General features: G+C 41.5%; 1 protein-coding gene across 4 annotated transcripts in view; it reads left to right on the top strand.

Moving 5' to 3' along the window:
- EPHA5 (EPH receptor A5) overlaps positions 1-23,885 on the top strand; it is a 671,051-nt gene that overhangs the window by 206,728 nt on the left and 440,438 nt on the right. For all 4 annotated transcript variants that reach the window (XM_073542503.1, XM_073542522.1, XM_073542495.1 and 1 more), the window contains exon 3: positions 13,022-13,685. In XM_073542503.1, coding sequence (XP_073398604.1) covers positions 13,022-13,685 — 664 coding nt within the window. The remainder of the gene's footprint in view (positions 1-13,021; positions 13,686-23,885) is intronic.

The raw sequence follows: 23,885 nt of genomic DNA, 5'->3' as shown, positions 1-23,885 counted from the left end.
CGCTTCCCACGCTGAAACTATGTGCATGGAGGGCAGTGAGTATTAAGTAGCGAGCACAGTGTCAGCTGCCGTGTGTGCCGCTACTTAAGAGAAATTAATATTCACCTCTCTTCACACCCATGGGTGTGAAGAGAGAGCACATGTGACCACCCAGCAGCTGCAGTAGCCAGCTGCTGCAGCTGACACTGTATGCGCTATTACAGAGAAATGAATCTTCATTGCCAGTGAAGTGAATATTCATTTCTCTTTAGCAGCAGGGACAGGCTTTAGCCGCAGCAGCAGGCTCCTGCCTCCTGTGACTTGCTGTTCCACCTCTGTCGCTCCCCCTCCATGTTCTGGACACCTCATCGAATATGAACCAAGGGGGGTGTTTTCAGCACAAAAAAATGTGCTGAAAAACTTGGCTTATACTCGAGTATATACGGTAGTAGCTTTCCATCCCCATGTGTATTTACCCTTACTGACTCTAAATTGTTGCATCTCCTCCCAATGTTGTCATCGAACACAAATGTAAACTGGTATTGAACTAAAATACACACCCTTTCACTTTTTTGACTTTCCTGTCCTTTGTGAATATACTTTAACCCTGTATGTTTTTATGTGTGTCACTCAGTCATGACTTTCATCCAGCCAGGTTTCAATAATTTATTACTTCTACTTACCTCCACACTTTCCTTGCATGACCGAGCCCCCCAAATCCTCATTGACCTCAAATTTCTCACTCTCTCTGTCTACTCTATTTTTCCACTTATTTGCACAACTACCTTCCTCCCCCCAGATACTAGTTTAAAAGCTCCTCAATCCGTCCATTTTTTTCCCCCAGCACAACTACACCCAACACATTGAGGTGCAGCCCATCCATACCATAGAGCTGACATAGATGTGGGCCCAGTTCTGCATGAAACCAAACCCTTCCTTCCTTCACCAAATTCTTGTCAATTATTTGTCTCCCTTAGCTCCTGCTATCTTTCTAGTAACGCTCATGGCACCGACAGTATTTCTGAAAACACCATTTTGGAGGTTCTGGACTTCAGCTTCTCTCCTAGTTTCCTGTAATCATTTTTATGACCTTCCACCTCTCTCTAACTTTGTCATTGATACCATGACTGCTGGGTTTTCCCTAGCCCCACCCGGCAATCCGTCTATCTGATCCACAATAAGCCGAACCTGATAGAACTCTCAATGAACTTAAATAAAATAATGAGGCAGAGTCACTCTGCACACCATCTAGAATCCATTATAGCAGTGTCTGGTGTTTTAAGGCAGGCATAAAAGTTTAGTCTACTATGATTTTGTGCACCTAAAAAACAGAAACTGCATGAGAGGAGAACAGATGAGAGAGGTATATTTATGGTGGGTGAAGTGGTTGCCTAGGTAGCTAAGATGGGCAGAAAAGGTAAATTTAGCTCACTTGAGAAGACTCAGGGCTGGCTCCAGGTTTTTGTGGGCCCTGGGTAAAAGAGTCTCAGTGGGCCCCTTTAACACATGCCACGATATACACAGATAAGAAATATAGGTATAGTATAAAACATTTTACTTTTTTCACAAAAATTTTGCTTTAGCCCCAATTTTTTTACTTTCACAAGGGTAACAGGAGAAAATGGAGCCCAATATGTGTTGTGAAATTTCTACTAAGTATGCTGATATTGAGGGGAAAAACTACTATTTGGGAACATGGCAGGACCATTTTCCCAGGAAGTGTTGGCGAAGGGCTGGGGATGAAGCTGAAGCGAAAGGGGATGATGGAGGTACCGTGGGGAACTGGGGACCTCATTTATCTCTCCTCTGACATGTATGTCATGTCAGAAGAGAGAGAAATGTTTTCCATAGCGTGCACACTTTTTTTTTACGTGATTGCCATTATTAATTGAATAACGGCAATCACGTGCTTGCACACTGGTAAAACTGGCCCTGCTCGTGTTCTCCAGGTTCTCAGCTACTTCGGTAGCTTAAACCCTGGTGAATTTCTGACTTTGGGGTGTGCTATACCTTTATTCCCGATAGCAGTTTTAAATGGAAATGAGGGAATAAGGCCTCTTAACCATCGCCATTTAATGAGTATCTGCGGTCGTTAAGGGGTTTATGAAACCAAAATTAAGTTTCAGAAGTTCAGAAGTAAAAGTATCTAGAGGTAGTTTTACTGCTAAAATGACAACCATCTAAATAAAAACCTAATTAACCCCATTATGGTTAATGAGGTTAATAAGGTCCACTTAGATCTGTTTGTGTCTGGCATAAGATGGCCCCATTTCTTCCTATAACAGAACAGAAAAACAAAACTCTGAGTATAACTCAACATGTTTGCTATATTCTACTTTAAAAATCAATGACTAAGATTAAAGAACTATTTCCATAATTCATACCAGTAAAATTCTCTTCCACTCCAGCTCTGCCTCTTACCATCGATCCCCATTGACCTTGTATAAATACTAGTCCTCAAAGATATGTTGACACTTATAGATTTCTTACATTTTAAAGAAACTTATACTTCCTGCTACCTATAGCTACTAGGCAGGAATTGTCTTTGTCTTATTATCTAAGGGATGCTCCGCCTACAAATCAATTGCTACCTTGAATCCATCAGCAAGCAGGCTTATTATTTTAATTTGGACATGTTTTTGATGGATGTCAAGTAACGATAGAAAAAATATAGTGCAGCTAAAAAAAATATTATATATATCTATTCTTTCCTTTGGTTCATTTTATCAATTATATGGACAACACTAAATTATTTGGAATTTTATGCGTGTTGTAGATTCAACATTCGTTGAGCTACTGTGTAAATTGTGATATTTTTTAATTAGGTGGCGAGTAATGGTTGTCGTTTGGATATAATAGTAAGATGGCAATTTTTTGTGCTATCACCTAATGAGGATTTCATAAAGGTAAATCGGGTTTCAACTAACCTCTGTATGCCTCTGACTGAAAACTAGAGACACGTATTTGAAAATAACAGAAATGTTGTATTTAGAATATTTTGTAATGGAAAATGTTTCAGTACATATGGAGCCCCATTCATTATTTGTGATTTTTGTTATTCACTTTTCTGTTTTTCTCTTGTGGACTTTCTTGACTTTTATTCAAAATGGCTCACATGGATCACGAATTTTGTGCAAAATAAAAAATTTACTTTATTTTTGTATTTTTCTCATTTTAGCAATAAAATATCTCAAAATTTGCTTCAAAATCACTGGGGCATATAAAATGACTTTAGGTGGAACTGGAGTTTAATTACAACAAAATGTTAGACCTTTTTCAAAAGTCTAACATGATGAATTAAGTAAAAATGTCTGGAAGCTCTAAACATCAGTGAACAAAAAAAAAAAAGAAAAGAATATCCAAAATAAAGTGACTTAAAAAATGAGCAACCGAAAAAAGGAAAAAAAAAGGAGCAAGACACCAAAAACAGGGATAATTGCAATACTGAATCAGGCCTATGGAGTTTGAGAAATCATGTATGTCAGTACGCTAGGACTGCAATATAAGCCTGTATGGTACTGGGGCTGCAATATGCATGAGATCTTAATCCACCAAGCAGTAGTAATCCCAAGTAGAACATAGAAAAAAAATATTTGTAATACCAAATGCTGCAATACTAGGATTCTCTGTGAATTATTTAGATGTTTTGATTTCTCAAAGACTTTCCTACTGTTTTAATGTCCCCCAGTACAGCACTTTTCTCACCAACTGAAAGTATAATTTAATGAGTACGAATAAAAGAACACTCTAATTACCCTAACCCATAAAAGGTACATTGTTGGTTTAGAAATTATAATTGGCTTATTGTAGTGGGACAAATGGGGATTGATAAGTCATATTAGAAGTGAGTGATAGCATCTGGTCTACTAACCATTATTTTCCATTTTGCTACATTTCCGTTCTAAAGTGAATTGAGCTCGTTTCTGTTTTCTGTGGCACCTTTTCAAGAATTTTCGTGTCCCACTGTGAAGGTTAATTGCTGTCTAAACAGACTTTCTATAGAGTCCACCTGTCCAGTACTGTGGTTATGGGGCTTTGCAATCTGACATACGAGTTTGCTTTTCTCAAAAGATGGAGGGAGGACCCTGCATGCCTCATTGGAACCACAAATTTACTATTTAATATTTATTTAACTTACAAGGTTTCTTTCAAAATTTCTGAGGTTTTTCATTATTTGCTTTTTTTCAGGAAAACTGACCCATCATTTTATATATAAAACTAAATTTATAATGCGTCTGAACTGGCAATGCCATAGCTAGTACCACTCAAATTTCTTTTGGCTACGTTACTCACAGATCATCATTGGTGGTCAGCTACTTTACCCATCTAGAATAATTAGATAAAAACTAATATTCAAAGATCAGCAAAGAATAATATCTTTCAATCTTCAAATGGAGGCTATATGAATGAAATCTGACATAAAAGAGTTACATTGTGCATATGTAAACAAAATATAATAGAAAATTCATAAGGAACAAAACCTCACAATACGTACATAGATAATACATAATGACCATTCAACACTTTGATTTTTCAAATATTTTTCCTATTTCTGTTTTTTCACTATGTGGTAGATTACCAGACAGAATGGTATTGGTCCCATCTTGAATTATTTATTAAATATTTGTATATACACTGCATATACTGTATTTTTGTATATATTTTATGTATATATATATACAGTGGGGAAAAAAAGTATTTAGTCAGTCAGCAATAGTGCAAGTTCCACCACTTAAAAAGATGAGAGGCGTCTGTAATTTACATCATAGGTAGACCTCAACTATGGGAGACAAACTGAGAAAAAAAAATCCAGAAAATCACATTGTCTGTTTTTTTTTCATTTTATTTGCATATTATGGTGGAAAATAAGTATTTGGTCAGAAACAAGCAATCAAGATTTCAGGCTCTCACAGACCTGTAACTTCTTCTTTAAGAGTCTCCTCTTTCCTCCACTCATTACCTGTAGTAATGACACCTGTTTAAACTTGTTATCAGTATAAAAAGACACCTGTGCACACCCTCAAACAGTCTGACTCCAAACTCCACTATGGTGAAGACCAAAGAGCTGTCAAAGGACACCAGAAACAAAATTGTAGCCCTGCACCAGGCTAGGAAGACTGAATCTGCAATAGCCAACCAGCTTGGAGTGAAGAAATCAACTGTGGGAGCAATAATTAGAAAATGGAAGACATACAAGACCACTGATAATCTCCCTCGATCTGGTGCTCCACGCAAAATCCCACCCCGTGGGGTCAGAATGATCACAAGAACGGTGAGCAAAAATCCCAGAACCACGCGGGGGGACCTAGTGAATGAACTGCAGAGAGCTGGGACCAATGTAACAAGGCCTACCATAAGTAACACACTACGCCACCATGGACTCAGATCCTGCAGTGCCAGACGTGTCCCACTGCTTAAGCCTGTACATGTCCGGGCCCGTCTGAAGTTTGCTAGAGAGCATTTGGATGATCCAGAGGAGTTTTGGGAGAATGTCCTATGGTCTGATGAAACCAAACTGGAACTGTTTGGTAGAAACACAACTTGTCGTGTTTGGAGGAAAAAGAATACTGAGTTGCATCCATCAAACACCATACCTACTGTAAAGCATGGTGGTGGAAACATCATGCTTTGGGGCTGTTTCTCTGCAAAGGGGCCAGGACGACTGATCCGGGTACATGAAAGAATGAATGGGGCCATGTATCGTGAGATTTTGAGTGCAAACCTCCTTCCATCAGCAAGGGCATTGAAGATGAAACGTGGCTGGGTCTTTCAACATGACAATGATCCAAAGCACACCGCCAGGGCAACGAAGGAGTGGCTTTGTAAGAAGCATTTCAAGGTCCTGGAGTGGCCTAGCCAGTCTCCAGATCTCAACCCTATAGAAAACCTTTGGAGGGAGTTGAAAGTCCGTGTTGCCAAGCGAAAAGCCAAAAACATCACTGCTCTAGAGGAGATCTGCATGGAGGAATGGGCCAACATACCAACAACAGTGTGTGGCAACCTTGTGAAGACTTACAGAAAACGTTTGACCTCTGTCATTGCCAACAAAGGATATATCACAAAGTATTGAGATGAAATTTTGTTTCTGACCAAATACTTATTTTCCACCATAATATGCAAATAAAAAAAAAAAAAAAACAGACAATGTGATTTTCTGGATTTTTTTTTCTCAGTTTGTCTCCCATAGTTGAGGTCTACCTATGATGTAAATTACAGATGCCTCTCATCTTTTTAAGTGGTGGAACTTGCACTATTGCTGACTGACTAAATACTTTTTTTCCCCACTGTATATATATATATGTATGTTAGGGACGGCGGAACGCACTAAATATAAATAATAGGAAGTGCGTTCGCCGCCCGGGGTCCACCGTGCAGTAGATGTAACAACCGCTGCTGAGTAACGGCAGACTCGCTATATGGCAGCATACTGTGCTCGGGTTAAAACATCACCCGAGGTGCGCAGAGCGGACTCTGTTAAACTCAGAGAGTCGCTTTAGAACAAGTAAAGCATAAACGCCGAGACTGTTAGCTTCACAGGTCTCAACTGGCGTGCACACACGGTATATGGTCACAGGACACGGCCCAAGGCAGAGGTCGGTGTCCGACTTGACCTACCGTACATGTGGCGTCGCTACCGAGGATGCCAGTAAGTGCTGCTAACTGCAACACGGCAGTAACTACTGCCGCTGTACGACAGTGCCATGAGGCATCACACTATCAGACGCTAGTATAGCGGTGCAGTATGCACTGTGGCGTATGGCTTGCCACTGACTGGCGCTGACTATAACTCTAATTCCCTATCCACATGCGTAATATCAGAGGGAAGGGGTTTTATAATGAGTCACTCACCAGAATCATACATCCGTCACCATTCACACATAGCAAGTATAGTCTATACTAGCGCATGGCCGAGCAGCCATTTTATAGCCTTTTATAGCCATGAGCTTCCAGGACCTTCCAGACATCTGAGATGGGCCAATCAGATCAGAACAAGGAACTGAGCACGTGACCCCCGATCTCCACTGGGAGATCGTCTTGTGGGCATGCCCAGTAGCACGGCGAGAGGACTTAGCCTCTGGAGTGGTTTCCTGCAAAGCAGGTTGCACTACCATTGCTGGTCCAGAGGTGGCAGCAATATCCAGACCCAGAGAGCTGGTCTGAGCAGGGCGTCCGGATCACTGAGATTGCTGTGCAGGTCCCTGAGCTGTCGGAAAGGAATGGGAGAGCGCTGGATGTATCTCTCTGGATTCCTGCTGTGCAGCTGCAGGAATCCAACGCCTAACATATATATATACTGTATATATTCCAGTATAAGCAGACCCGAGAATAAGCCGAGGCACCTAATTTTGCCACGGAAAACTGGGTAAGCTTATTGACGTGAGTATAAGCCGGGTATGCATTGTCCCCTCATCCCTGTCCTGGTATTTGTGGCTCCCCCTGTTGTATGCATGGCTCCTCTGTCCTCCCCCTTTTGTATGCATGGCTACTCCATCCTCCCCCTGTTGTATGCATGGATCCTCCGTCCTCCCCTTGTTCGATGCATGGCTCCTCCGTCCTCCTACTGTTGTATGCATGGCTCCTCCGTCCTCCCCCTGTTGTATGCATGGCTCGTCTGTCCTCCCCCTGTTGTATGTATGGCTCTTCAATCCTCCCCCTGTTGTAAGCATGGCTCGGCTCGGCTCCCCCCGTCCCACCCCATCATACTCACCCACACCAGGGGCAGTCGCTGCAAGTCCTCCCTGCAACTCTGTTGTCCCAGCGAGGCAGCTTCTTCCTGTATTCAGTGGTAATGTGGTAATACTCATTGAAGTAATGACTATGCGCTCCACGCCTATGGGAGTGGAGACGTGTGCATACTCATTACTTTAATGCGAGGTACCATGTGACCACTGAACAAAGGAAGATGCTGCCTTGCCAGGACAAGAGAGAGATGCAGGGTGGACTTGCAGCGATCGAGTGGGAGTAGGTGAGTATGATGTGACAGCCCCCTTCCCCGCCGACCCCCTGAGACAATGACTCATGTATCAGCTGAGGGAGGTGTTTTCAGCACAAAAAAAGTGCTGAAAATCTCAGCTTAAACACGAGTATATACGGTATATATATATTTGTATGTAACCCCTTCTCATGTACAGCACCATGGAATCAATGGTGCTATATAAATAAATAAAATAAATAATAATAATAATATATACTGTATATACACTGCTCAAAAAAATAAAGGGAACACTTAACAGAATATAACTCCAAGTTAGGCTGGTTTCACATTAGCACTTTTTAAGCGCACGCACAGCCGGGGGTAGCTCCGCCCCCGAGCCGGCTCTCTGCCCGGCGTGCCCGCCCCTTGCTTGTAGCGCCGCCTCCTAGCGCACAGCGGCGCCTGCGATCGGCGCACCCTATCTTTAGCATAGGGTGCGCAGATCGTGCGCAGGCCGTGCGCTTTGACCTGCGCTGCGCACTTTTGACGGTGCGCCGAGCACGCTGAAATCCGAAAAGTTTGATTTTGGCGCGCACGGCGCACCGTCAAAAGTGCGCAGCGCAGGTCAAAGCGCAACTAGCGCACGGCCTGCGCACGTTCTGCGCACCCTATGCTAAAGATAGGGTGCGCCGATCGCAGGCGCCGCTGTGCGCTAGGAGGCGGCGCTACAAGCAAGGGGCGGGCACGCCGGGCAGAGAGCCGGCTCGGGGGCGGAGCTACCCCCGGCCGTGCGTGCGCTTAAAAAGCGCTAATGTGAAACCAGCCTTACTCAAACTTCTGTGAAATCAAACTGTCCACTTAGGAAGCAACACTGATTGACAATCAATTTCACATGCTGTTGTGCAAATGGAATAGACAACAGATGGAAATTATTGGCAATTATCAAGACACCCTCAATAAAGGAATGGTTATGCAGGTGAGGACCACAGACCACATCTCAGTACCAATGCTTTATGGCTGATGTTTTTGTCAGTTTTGAATGTTGGTTGTGCTTTCACACTCGTGGTAGCATGAAGCGGACTCTACAACCCACACAAGTGGCTCAGGTAGTGCAGCTCATCCAGGATGGCACATCAATGCGAACTGTGGCAAGAGGGTTTGCTGTGTCTGTCAGCGTAGTGTCCTGAGACTGGAGGCGCTACCAAGAGACAGGCCAGTACACCAGGAGATGTGGAGGGGGCCGTAGGAGGGCAACAACCCAGCAGCAGGACTGCTACCTCAGCCTTTGTGCAAGGAGGAACAGGAGGAGCACTTTCCTCTACTCCTCTTTGGTCAGACCTCATCTGGAATACTGTGTCCAGTTTTTAGTGCCACATTTTAAAAAAGACATCAACAAACTGGAGCAAGTTCAGAAAAGAGCGACCAGAATGGTGACCGGTCTGCAAACCCTGTCTTATGAGGAAAGGTTGCAGGTTTGGGAATGTTTAGCTTGCAGAAGAAAAGACTGAGAGGAGACTTAATAGCTGTCTACAAATATCTCAAGGGCTGTCACATTGTAGAAGGATCATCTTTATTCTCATTTTCACAAGGAAAGACTAGAAGCAATGGGATGAAGCTGAATGGGAGGAGACACAGATTAGATATTAGAAAAAACTTTTTGACAGTTAGAGTGATCAATGAGTGGATCAGGCTGCCATGAGAGGTGGTGATTTCTCCTTCAATAGAAGTCTTCAAACAGAGGCTGGACAGACATCTGTCTGGGATGATTTAGTGAATCCTGCTTTGAGCAGGCGGTGATGGCCCAGGAGGTCTCTTCCAACTCTACGATTCTATGATTCTATGAACACTGCCAGAGCCCTGCAAAATGACCTTCAGCAGGCCACAAATGTGCATGTGTCTGCACAAACAGTTAGAAACTGAGTACATGAGGCTCGTCTTGAGGGCCCGACGTCCACACATGGGGGTTGTGCTCACAGCACAACACCATGCAGGACGCTTGGCATTTGCCACAGAACACCAGGATTGTCAAATTCACCACTGGCACCCTGTGCTCTTCACAGATGAAAGCAGGTTCACACTGAGCACATGTGACAGATGTGACAGCGTCTGGAGATGGCATGGAGAGCGATCTGCTGCCTGCAATATCCTTCAGCATGGCCGGGTTGGCAGGGGGTCAGTAATGGTGTGGGGTGTCTGACTGCCATTAGGTACCGAGATGAGATCCTCAGACCCCTTGTGAGACCATATGCTGGTACGGTTGGCCCTAGGTTCCTCCTAATGGAGGACAATGCCAGACCTCATGTGGCTGGAGTGTGTCAGCAGTTCCTGCAAGATGAAGGCATTGAAGCTATGGACTGGCCCACCCGTTCCCCAGACCTGAATCCGATTGAGCACATCTGGGACATCATGTCTCGCTCCATCCACCAAAGTCACATTGCACCACAGACTGTCCAGGAGTTGGCGGATGCTTTAGTCCAGGTCTGGGAGGAGATCCCTCAGGAGACCATCTGCCGCCTCATCAGGAGCATGCCCTGGCGTTGTCGGGAGGTCATACAGGCACGTGGAGGCCACACACAATACTGAGCATCTTTTCCTTGACATGAGACATTACCACTGAAGTTGGATCAGCCTGTAATTTGATTTTCCACTTTGATTCTAAGTATCATTCCAAATCCAGACCTCCATGGGATATTCATTTTGATTTACATTGATAATTGTTATGTTTTATTGTTCTGAACACATTCCACTATGCAATGAATAAAAATTTGCAACTGGAATATTTCATTCAGAGATATCTAGGATGTGGTATTTTAGTGTTCCCTTCATTTTTTTGAGCAGTATATATATATATATATATATATACACAGTATATATATATACACATACAATATATATATAAATATTTATTTATAAACATATATATACTACTCAAAGAAAAAAGGGAACACAAACAGCCTGTTACAAATGGAATAGTGTTCCCTTTATTTTTTTGAGAAGTATATATATATATATATATATATATATATATATACGGGGTTATAGAAGTAAATGTAAAATTTTAATAAACCATAATCATGTTGTATATATATATATATATATATATACACATATATATATATATAAATAACTGCACAGTCATTGTGGAAATTGCCAGCTCTTCCTCCCCTCCTCTTTTGCTTACTGTTGGAGCTACTCAGCTTTCAGTCCCAGTTCGCTTCCTCTTTGTACCACATCTATGCTGATGACACTTAATTATACACTTCTGACATCACCTCTACATTGCAACAAAATACCAGTTATCTGTCTGCTGTCTCTAACTTCATGTCCTCCCACTATCTAACACTGAATCAAAAATTGAACTTCTTATGTCTCCCCCCTCTACTAACCTATCTAAGCCTGATATTACCATTTCAATCTGTGGTTCTACCATAACTCCCAGGAATCATGTTTCCTGTCTTGGGGTAATAATTGATTTGGATCTGTCATTCATTCCATATATCCAATCACTTACTCACTTACTCTTGCCATTTGTACCACAAAAATATCTCTAGATCTTTTCTTACTTTTGACTCTGCAAAAACTCTTTTTTGCCTGAACTACTGCAACTTACTGCCAATTGATCTTCCTCTTACTAAACCCTCCCCTCTCCAATCTATCCTGACTGCAGCAGCTATGGTCATATTTCTGTTGAACTTCTACAATGATACCACCACCCTTTGCAAATCATTGCTCTGGTTTCCCATCCTCTATAGGGTCCAATATAAACTTAGCACTATTAACCACAAAGTTGTCCACAGTTCTGTACCGCCCTACATCTCCTCCCTCATCTCTGTGGCTCAGGTGGCTGCCGGGCATGGGCGTAGTGAATTAACGCCGATTTGGATTATGTGCTTGGCTAGTCTCAGAGATATTGCATTCTGTTATTATAGGTCATTTTCTGGATTCGATACCTCAGAGCCTTGAATTGTTGTGCCATGGTATCTCCATGTGCTTCAATCAGACAAAAGGAACCTGCTAGCTGTAGCTACAGAAGATTTCACACCCTTGTGTGTCATGGTTTGCTCAGCTTGTGGGATTAGGTAGTTCAGAGGTTAATCTGGACTGCCTCACTCTGGAATTCTGGGAGGCTTCTCATAGCCTCATTGTGGGGTCATTACTCATCGCTTATACTCTGACCCTCGGCCGAGTGTGTGTGACCCTGGTGTGTCTGTGCTTTATGCCTGTGCTACTTTATGCTTGCTTGGTTTTGATCTGCTTCTGTTCCCGTTTTGAGTTCTGCCTGTCCCTCCTGTACTACGCTGCCCTCTCCGTGTATGACTCATTGCCTATGTCCTGACCATTCTCTGATTGCCCCTCTTGTACTGTGCTGCTATCTCCGTGTATGACTCACTGCTTATGCTCTGACTACTCTCTGCTCATCCCTCTGGGTCCGTGCCTCCCTCTCCGTGTATGACCCCCCATTTGTCCGACCTGAGTTACCCTCTCCTCTACTCCAGGATCCGTGTAGTAGTATCCTGCATTCATCTCCAGCAGCAGGATGCTAAGCCCCACCCCCTGCGGTCACATGATCGTAGGTCCTTCACTGCTTGCTACCTTCAGCGTCCCAGGTCCTATCTGCCTGAGTTTTCCCTGCAGTATCTGACCCCGGGCCCTCCCACAGTGTGAGTGAGTCACCCTGGTCAGCCTGGGCAGTTCGGCTGACAGGACCCTGATATTGTGCTAAGAGCTTCAAAGAGCTTCTTCCTGGCGTTATAATTACAGTAAAAGGAAGCATTGCATGGCTTTTTATGGCCTGGGGGGAACGCAAGGGTGGGGGCACATTCCAGGAGTGGATGAGATGTCCTGAACCTATAAACCAAAATGGATTCTCTCTCGTCCCTCACAATGCTTGACACAGCATGCATAATAACAGTGTAATTGAAAGGCAATAGCTATCTTGTGTATAGCAAGATTAAAGCCACTTTGACTTAATTGTAATACATCTTCAAATGTCAGACCCACACGTTACTATAATAAATATGTACAGAAGTTTATCCATTTCCAATGGAATTAGTTAATACTACATTTATAAATGCATTTATACTTATTTGTGAAGTAATGTCTAATTTGGATTTTTTTTTCCTGCAGTGGGAAGAAATTGGTGAGGTTGATGAGAACTATGCTCCAATACATACATATCAAGTATGCAAAGTCATGGAGCAGAATCAGAACAACTGGCTCCTGACGAGTTGGATCTCAAACGAAGGAGCGTCAAGAATCTTCATTGAGCTCAAATTTACACTCCGGGATTGCAACAGTCTTCCAGGAGGACTTGGTACTTGTAAAGAAACATTCAATGTATATTATTTTGAATCAAATGAAGAAGACAGCAGGAATATAAGGGAAAATCAGTATATTAAAATTGATACTATTGCAGCTGATGAGAGCTTCACAGAATTGGACTTGGGTGATAGAGTCATGAAGCTAAACACAGAGGTAAGAGATGTTGGACCATTGAACAAGAAAGGTTTCTATCTAGCCTTCCAAGATGTAGGAGCATGTATTGCCCTAGTCTCTGTCCGTGTGTACTACAAGAAATGTCCCTCAGTAGTACGTAACTTAGCACTTTTCCAAGATACTATAACTGGAGCGGATTCATCTCAACTTTTGGAAGTATCTGGAGTATGTGTCAACAATTCAGTGACAGAAGAAGCTCCAAAAATGCACTGCAGTGCTGAAGGGGAATGGCTGGTTCCAATTGGAAAATGTATGTGTAAAGAGGGCTATGAGGAAAAGAACAATACTTGTCAAGGTAAGAATTTATTCCAAATTGAAATAATAATAATAAGCTCAAAATACCAAGAATGCTCAGAAATTGCTGCAAAGAATAGTCTTCAAGTAGGGTAACCCTCTAAAAGAAGAGACAGATATGCACAGACAATTGAAATCTGCTTCGCAAATTGTGGCGTAAAAAAGGGATGGGTTTTTGAAAGAGGTAGTCATATCATGAGGTTACAATGTATGGAATAACCTCTGTTGGATAAATTGCAGGAGGATGTAATTTCATATTTTCAGACTAAATCAGTAGTTACCAAATGTAGGATATGTTGGATTAAAGGAATTTGACATCTTTTAGAAAATTCCATTCCATTCTGCATACGGTTGCGTACTTCCTCCCTGAGGTTCCACCCACTTCTGCATTTATTCTGTTTAGGTCCGCCTACTTCTAAATGTGTCCTGTGTACCTATCTTTAACATTGAGTATGCAGGACATGCAGATGTATGCGGATATGTTGTTTTGACTCGCCCGCCGACCGCACAGGAACGCAACAAGTTTCATTTTGTGCAGACGGCAGCGCGTCAAAATGACGCATCTGCTTACATCCACATACATCCGCATGTCCTGTGTACTCAATGTTAAAGATAGGTATACAGGACGCATGCAGAAGTAGGATGACTTAAACGGAAGAAGTGCGGAAGTCGGTGGAGCTTCAGGGAGGAAGTACGCAGCCCTCTGCAGAGCCCCGGTATGCTAACGTGAAACCAGCCTCACTGATTGGCTGCTGTGCTCTTGATGTGAAATCAGCTTTGCAACCAAAATCAGATATCGAAAACTGGGGCAGATGCTCAGCCCTGAACCGGGAGATGGGTAGTAAAAAATGTTTTGATTTTTAATAACAAACTGCAGCCCAGGTAAAGTCTTCTGAATAAGGAAAAGAATATACGAAATACCATCTGCATGTGTCTCAATACAATTGTGCATTTTGCTGTAACGTCACATTTTGATGGAATTAAAATGCTTATTACATTTGCTTCCAGATCAATGATTTTTGCCTTCACTCTTTGTAAACAGGTCAGATATTAATTATATCTGCTCCAGCAGAAGTCGGTTAATCAGGGTGACTGATTCAGCTATCCACTTGTAGATTTTGAATTCATTTTGATTTAACAATGGAAATAAAATACATCCCGCTTGGTATTACAGTGTAATGGAACTGAGAGCATGGGCCTGACATATTTAACCTCTTTCCTGTGGCCTCCACAATTCTCTTGATGAAACAAGTAATGAATAAAATAAAATAATTACCTCTCTATGATAATTCAACTTGTCTTTTGAGACTTGATGGTCTACTGCTATTGTATGCATGATATGTTCACCTTCATGCACACCTAATGCTTACAAAAATTGTTGTAGTTTTGTGCATGCTGACTTGCAATACATTGCCAACTTATAAGATGTAAGAGGTTTATCCAGTTTCTCAAACAGGAGAACATGGGTATTCTGGTTACAAGTAAGCTGTGCAGCAGTACTCGATGTCAAGCAGCAGTGGCAAAAGCAAACAAGATTTTAAGGTGTATAAAAAATAAAATCCTGTGATGCAAATTATATTATTACCCCCCCTATGAATCACTTATTAGACTACGTCTAGAATATGGGATTAAAGAAGCACTCCCATCAAAATTTGTATCCACTCAATATATTGCAATCATCATATTACAGCATATAGTTCTGTGCACTTACAATTGCACATTTTGCCTTTCTACCCAGCAAATTCTTCTCTTTATAGAAGCAAAAGGATCTTGTCTGTGCAGTTATCATTCCCCTCTCCAATCCCTGACCCAGCTACTTACTCTCCCCACCAGGGATATTTGCAGTGCCTTATGATTCAGGTAGACAAAATTGACTTTCTTTTTCTACATAGAGCTTTGAAGGATTTAGCTGGCAAGTTTTTAATCATGTAATATTATAGACCTAATGGAAAAGAGAAGAATGAGATGGGTAGAAAGGCAAAATGAGCAATTGTAAGTGCACAGTGCTATACAATATGATGATTGCAATATATTAGGAAGATAAACATTTGACATGAGTGCTTCTTTAATGCTATTATTGTATATATTTAGAAACCGTATAAATCCTTTTTCAGCGAAATCTACCTTTCCTGTCCTTCTCAATCATATCAGTAATGTCAAGAAAACCTTAAATATCAGTAAGAATTAAGAAAAAAGCTGTATAACAAATATCTACATAACAGATAAGCATCAGATGAAAATAACTTCCAATATATTGGCAAGGTTCAATTCATGTTTGACATTGTCTTAGGTTCCTTGTGTAAATCTGTAATTGTGCCCAGGCTAAGCCGTTGTTTTATTGACTAGCTGGCAATATATTACACTGCAAATTATTAATAAGGTCATATACAGAACAAAATCCTACCTACTTTGAAGAAATGTGGATGATCTGTGTACAATTGAGCCAAGATGTTCCGTTCCAAATGTTAAATTTTAAAAAGATTTAACTTTTTGGCTAACTTCTCTTTGTGTGCTGTATTCAAGTATATAGTGGAAATAAAGGTGTTTCTCTGACTTAGTGACAGTTCACCAGAGTAAGGAGAGGCATATAAAGGTGCCTGCTAGGGATGAGCAAATAGCTATGGATAAGTGCTTATCTGAATCGCTTTAGCGGGTTTCCGAATAGCTGCATCGGGAACCCGGATAACTGGAACGCTGCCGATAATCAGCGGTTTGGCGCCTCAGCTGCATGTGTCGCGGCTGTGTGACAGTCACAACACATGCATAGAGAGCCCAACAAACAGGCTCTCCATGCATGCATTGTGACTGTCACACAGCTGCAACACATGCAGCTGCTGCACCAAACCGTTGATTGTCGGAAGTGCTCCAGTTATCCGAGTTCCCAATGCAGCTATTCGGAAACCACTAAAACAATTCGGATAAGGATTTATCCAAAGCTATAAGATCATCCCTAGTCTCTACACATCTTAGATAATGTTTGGTTGACAACTCACCTATATACATAAATGCTCAGCTTGGTTCAGCACTTACCTATATACTATGGTAAGAGCAGCGATGCGTGCTGGCCAGCGGGAGACCAGCGATCAAAAAAATGTCCTGGCTATTCCAGGACGATCAGCGATAACCGGCAGGGAGGCCGGTCGCTGGTACGTGTCACACACAGCGATCTCGCTGGTGAGATTGCTGTTGCGTTATAAAACTTGTGACTCAGCAGCGATCTCGCTAGCGAGATCGCTATATGTGACGGGGGCTTAAGCCAAAGCAAGACTCAACTGACCACACCATCTGTCTGAAGAACAAAATGATCAAATAATTAAATTAGAATCACCCATCCTTATTACCACCAACATTATCTGCCTGTGGAGAATTGGGAATGCCCTACTACACATTAGACGGTTTGCTGATCTCGCCAAAACAGTCTGGTTTGCTAACTTTCCTCTAATTGCCTTAGAAGTTTCTAATGCACTGGAGGATTCAGAGAATCGGCGAAATACACAATTCTCATAGTATGTATCTCATTTCCATGAGTGACCTTTCCATGACACTTCTTTTGTGTTTTTTTTTTCTTTACTCAATTAAAATTGCCAAAAATGGGCACAGGGAAAATAAAGGTACAGGAAACTAGTACTGACACTAATAGGAAGCTTATAGGAATCATAGTGCTGTATGTCTGTAATTACTGACCATATGATTTCAAAATTTAGGACCTGTTTCATCAAAGAAATTACAGTTCTTGGGTAAATTGCTTTGAAAAGTAAAAAAATTATGTTACAAAAATTATGACATTTTTGCCATTTTCACACTAGTTTGGCCAAATCCATCAAAATGAGCAGTGCTTGGGTTAGATGGGTTTGGAAATGAGTGTGAAGCCAAAGGTCATCTGGTTTGTGTTGAGTTATGCACACCTTTCACCAGAAATCTTACTTCCATCCCTGACTAGAGTAAGATTTGTGATGAGGCTCACAGAGGTACATGTCTCTCATCCTACGGTCTTCATTTATTACGAGATGTGCATTTCTTAATAAATCAGGAACTTCTGATTTCAATGCGCCTCTTCATCAAGGATGGCGTTGGTCAAGTCAGACTTGATGAATTCAGGCCTTAGTGTTCCAGGCCATAATATAGCAAAATCGTGAAATTTCCACTATATACTGTATATTTTTTATGAACAGTAGTTCCAGACTAGCAGTGTAGTCCATATCTTACTGTCTATCATATTCAATACCATGGAATTATTAGGTACATTTTATATAAATATGAAGATCCCAAATATTTCATACAATCTATGTCAAAACATCATTACTTTTAAGCTGTTCTTATTATTTAGTATTAATAAATATCATTGTGTATGGTAAATATTCTACTAGTTGGAAAATACATTTATTTTATTCATGTATCTTTAATACTTTATCCTTATCAATTGCATGAACATAAATTCCAAATTTTTCACATTGTTGAATTCAACCAGAAGTTCTGAATTCACAGTGAAACTTTGACTGTCCTTGTATGGAAAGACAAGGGGAAGGGTTAAGGTAAGAGATAGCAGTAAAGGTTTTTCCCACTCACAAAGAATATTCTAAAAAAAAAATCTTGCTGAAAAAAACCCTCTTGAATTTTCAACGTTCTGAAGGCGAGTGCCCTTTTCTTTTATTCATTTAAAGTATGGTAATAGCCCTTATTTAAAATAAAGATTTGTAACAATAATAGATATAAAAATTTAGAGTAAGAAATGACCTGATTATGATAATAAAAGGTTCTGATAATGAATCCAATCATATACTGTGCAACGGTATGCAAACATACTGTATACCCTTAAGATTGAATAATTATGATATTCACTTGTATTGCAAAAAAAGAAAAAGTCTTAATGCATCTTTTATTACACAATAGCATTAAATCCTACAATTGTCTATAATTAAAAAATGTTATCTTTTAGGCATGCATTTATTAAAAATAATAAACAGCAAGTGGTCTTACAGATCCAGTGCAACCTGTTGTCGACTCCAGAAACTTTCTTTGCCCTTTTTGGATGTCACAGCACCGCTGCTGTCTGTAATTGGCTGCAGTGGTCAAGTGATTGGAAAAGTGCATAATCGGATATCTCTCTATTACCGCTTCATGGATCCATATTAGGCAGACAGTGTTTCCACAGCTGCCACAGATATCTGATGTGGGCTGCATTGGATCTGCAGGGGCATTAATAGTTGAACATGGCTCCTTTCTTATTTTAATCCATGCGCCTAAAAAATACTGCAGAACAAACGATTTAATTTAAGAAAAAAGGTATGCCTGATACTTCGGATAAAACATATGCCAAATGTCACACTATCACATACATTACACCCAAAAGAAAACATATACTTTGCATATACTGTAATTGGAATTTGTTGTTTTCTATGTGCTCTGTTATTGTTTGCTTTTTCGACAAAAGAAATACTCAGCATTGTAATAGAAAGAATTTAGTTTTGTAAATTTGCTTGCCAAAAATCAAAGCTAAATAAATGATCAAAATAAAAGTAAACCTTTTTCATCCTATAATCTTTTTTAATGACTTCGGATTGATGCTGCAATCTTCGGAGTATCATTAGACAAACCTCTGGCATAGAGCAAATCAAATAGTATCTCTTGTATCGTTGTGAACTGTGAAATAATTAATCATTTGAGAAATATGGGGTAGAAAATGATAAGCATTTAAAAAACTATATTTTAAAGTTTTATCACCTTTAATAAATGTACTCTAAAGTGATTTTAGCAATGTCATAATCATTGAACGTCTTCTTTGAAGATATTCTCAGCAGCAAAACAGTCATCGAAGAAACCACCATTTTTGTATCACAGAATTGTCTGAGTCAGAATTATTTTCATCAGCTTGGGTTTCCCAGTTCACTTACTAGCTCATAAAGTTGAATTGCTCCATTAGAGTGAGATTTACCAGTGAGGTTTTTTACATAAGACACTTGCGAGCCAGTGCAGCTGTGTCATGATAATGTTCAATCCTGGAAGGGCTTACAATGAATTACCCCATTATTTGTCAATAAGGGCCTAATTCGAAATCTTATCTGCACCATATTTTATGTGTGTACCGCTTTACCTGAATTTCACCCTTGCAGAGTATATGCAGATATGTTTGGTATAATTTATAATATTATGCAGTTATGAAAAAAGGAAAATAAAAAACCTGCGTAAAGAGGAAACTAGAAAATTAATACTATTATCATTATAAAAATATATACTTCACTTGAAAAAAGGGTGCTGCAAATAGTTAATTATAGAGATTAGAGATGAGTGTATATGGTGAGAGTCTAATTCCCCAAATCACTTGGATTTTACAGGAAAATTCAATTTGTAGTGAAGTTATTTTCTTTGAATTGAATTTTCCCTTTTATGGTCTGGGGCCTTTTAATAGTAAATAGTAAATCTATTAGTGTTGTGCATGCAGGGGTCCAGATTTCCTAATCAAAATTGTTTTGCAAATATTGTGTTGCTGTCAGAAGGTCATATTTCCTAATCAAAATTGTTTGGGCTAATATTGTGGTGAAGGCACCAGACTTCATTTCCTAATCCAAATCATTTGGGATAATATTGTTATCCTGGTACCAGGCTCCTTTTCCTAATCAAAATCGATTGGGCTAATATTTGGATGCAGGTACCAGGCTTCATTTCCTAATCAAAATTGTTTGGGCTAATATTGCTGTGCAGATACCAGTCCCCATTTCCTAATCAAAATTGATTGGGCTAATATTGGGGTGTAGGCACAAGGCCCCATTTCCTAATCAAAATCATTTGGGCTAATACTGTGTTGCAGTCAGCAGGAGTTCACATTTCCTAATCAAAATCATTTTGGCTAATATTGGGGTGCAAGCGCCAGGCCCCACTTTTTATTCAAAATCATTTGAGCTAATATTATTATGCAGGTACTAGGCTCCATTTCCTAATCAAAATTGTTTGAGCTAATTTTGTTGTGCAGGTACTAGGCCCCATTTCCTAATCAAAATCATTTTGTATAATGTTGGGGTGCAGGCACCAGGCACAATTTCCTAATAAAAATTGTTTGAGCAAATTTTGTTGTGCAGATACCAGGCCACAGATCCTAATCAAAATCATTTGGGCTATCATTGGGGTGCAGGAACTAGGCCTCAATTCCTAATCAAAATCATTACTGTGTTCAGTCAGGAGGAGGTCACATTTCCCAATCAGAATTGTTTGGGCTAATTTTGGGGTGCAAATCCAAGGCCCAATTTCCTAATCAAAGTTAGCTGGGCCAATATTGCTGTGCAGATACCTGTCAAAATTTCCTAATCAAAATCATTTGCGCTAATATTGTTGTGCAAGTACCAGCTCCCATTTCCTAATCAAAATTGTTTGGGTTAATATTGGGTGCAGGCACCAGGCACCATTTCCTAATCAAAATTGTTTGGGCAAATATTGTTGTGCAGGTACCAGTCCCCAGTTCCTAATGAAAATTATTTGCGCTAGTCTTGAGGTGTAGGCACTAGGCCTCATTTCCTGAACAAAATCATTTGGGCTAATATTGTTGTGCAGGCGCCAGGCAAACTTTCTTAATCAAAATTGTTTGTGCTAATATTGTTGTGCAGTCACCAGGCCCCATTTCCTAATCAAAATAGCTTGGGCTAATATTGTTGTGTAGAAACACTATCTCAACAAATAAATACTGATTATTAATTTAGTGACAGGTATCTGACAGGTTTGAGCCTAGGGTTGAGAAACTGTTGTTTAAAAGAGGGAAAGGGTACATCTAACATGAGTGGGAAAAAGCAAGGTCATGGTGGAAGGGGAAATAGGCTTGGTGTTTGACGTGTACGTTCTTAGGTGGTAATGTTAGTGAAATCTCTACTTAGCAAACCCTGTCTCGTAATATCCAAAGACCACTGACAACATCTGTTACTGAACGGAATACTCCACTCCCTTTTCTTTGCACAGCATTGCGCCTTGTGAATGAGGGCCAGAAAGAGCATGTGCTCCAGTGGATGGCAAGCACTACATCAAGTGGCCTCTCCTCTTCTTCCTCCACTTTAACATCACACACAGTACGATTCTCAGAAGTGTCACCCCAATTATCCTTGTTTCCCCCCGCATCACAACTCTCAAACCGGACAACTGACTGTGTTGGGCGAGTCTGCAGAGATGTTCACACATTCTGTTTCATTGGCTGCCCAAAAGTTTCACAGGATCCAAAGGTGGAAAGCATCTGCACAGATTGCCACAATTTTTTCCGGCTGGATTTGGAGCCGGACTAAGTAGGGTCAAGCTTCATCCAGACCTCCGTCACCAGACGTTAAACAAAACATGGAGGACTGTACTGTGCTGTCAGGGCAGGTAGAGGAGGATGGTGACTCTCATGGGAAAACAGAGGCTGATGATATTTGTAGATCCCACTTGGTGTGAACTCAGAGGTACGTAGCTGAGTAACACAGCAGAGTAGGTGGAGGAAGAATAGAAATACGAGGAGGTTACTACATAGACACAAAGTGATGCAACCATGGCAAGCACTGCACCCTCAGCCACAGCTCTGGCTGTGACCAGCAGTGGTCACAAAACTGCAGTTCACAGGGGAGGCAAGGGTTGCCTAGCCTGGGCTTTTTAGAAGCAGCAAAGAATGATCCAACTCACATTATCTGCCATGTTTGCAAAAAAACGACTCAATAGAGGCAAACATTGCAATAATTTCTCAACTTCATACATGATCCAGCACAAGCGCAATCAAAATGCATTAGTCTGGGAATCTTACTGGGCAAAAAGGTGGACTAGCCAACTACTAGCTGCCTCATTAACCATATCTGCTGCTTCTTCCTCCTCTACCACTGTGGCAAGTGTTCTCACACAGGTCTCTGACCACTGAACCTCCATTTGTTTACCCACTAGTCAGATTGAGGAAGAACCCGTCAGCTGTTACGGAAGTGGAGATGCCTGCTGTTTTAGTTTCACCAAACACACCACATATTTCTCAAGCCATCATAACTTCCCCGTCTGCACCGCACTCACAGTTCAGCAGCTTGTCATATTCATCCTACTTCACACTCTCTCAGCACAGCAGCCAGCACTCAGTCTCACAATTGTGGTCACGAAAAAGAATGCTTCCTCCTACAAATGCCAAAGTTCTCCAGTACCAGTTGCTCAGTCTAAATTATTTCTCTGAGAAAGCAGTGCCTATGCTACACCAGCATGTTGCAGACAAAGTCACTTATACTTTGAAAAAATCTGTGTCTGCCATGGTGGATTTCATCACTGACACCTGGACGAGCAAACATGGCCTGGGGCTTTACATATCACTGATTGGGCACTGGGTTACTGTGGTGGCAGGCAAGGGGCTGCTCCCCAAGTCTTGGAATCCCCAATGCTTGCCTGACAAGCGACTGTATGTATCACTTCCTTCACTGCTTCTGCATTGTCCATCTCCTTTAGTGTCTCAACCTGCGCCCTCAACCACTCCCTTAAGACCCCTTTACATTTAGCAATGCACCAGCAATCCGACCAGCGATCCGACCCGGCCAGCTGGTGCATCACTAAATGATCGCTAGTGAGCTGTCACAGGCAGACCTCACAGCAATGCAGCAGCGACGCAGTGCACAATACTCACCTTTCACACACAGCGATCCTGACGTCCTCCCGCCCGCCTCCACACATCGCTCGTCGGCGCCAGCAGGAAGCGCCCGGCGAGAAATGGAGCCGGACATTCTCGCGTGATCAGCGATGGACAGCGGGGGAGCCGGTCGGAGGTATCACACATAGCGATATCGCTAGCGATATCGTTATAACGTCACAAAATCGGTGACATTATAGCGATATCGCTAGCGATATCGCTATGTGTAAAACCCTCTTTAATGAGACACGCATTACAACAGTGCAGAGAGAATCACACCTCTGTGCTGCGCAGCCAGGGCTCACTGCAATCAGGCTGGTTAAATTAATATGCCTTGAAGATCGCAGTCACACAGCTCAAGAGTTGTGAACTGCCATCCAGGCCTATTAGAGCAGTGGCTGTTTCCACTGAACCTTGTGCTAGGGAAGGCCGTGTGCGATAACAGTGCAAACCTAGTGGTGGCCCACACCGGGGCAACCTCACACACATTCCTTATATGGCTTACATCCTCAGTCTGGTGGTACAGTAATTTCTCCTACCTTATCACGGCCTAGATGTGCTGCTGCAGAAAGCACGGTCACTGTGTGCTCACATTCACCA

Source organism: Dendrobates tinctorius, unplaced genomic scaffold (assembly GCF_039654945.1).
Source record: "Dendrobates tinctorius isolate UK_male_01 unplaced genomic scaffold, ASM3965494v1 ptg000011l, whole genome shotgun sequence".
NCBI classification, from domain to species: domain Eukaryota; kingdom Metazoa; phylum Chordata; class Amphibia; order Anura; family Dendrobatidae; genus Dendrobates; species Dendrobates tinctorius.
This window is presented reverse-complemented; position numbering and strand designations above follow the sequence as displayed.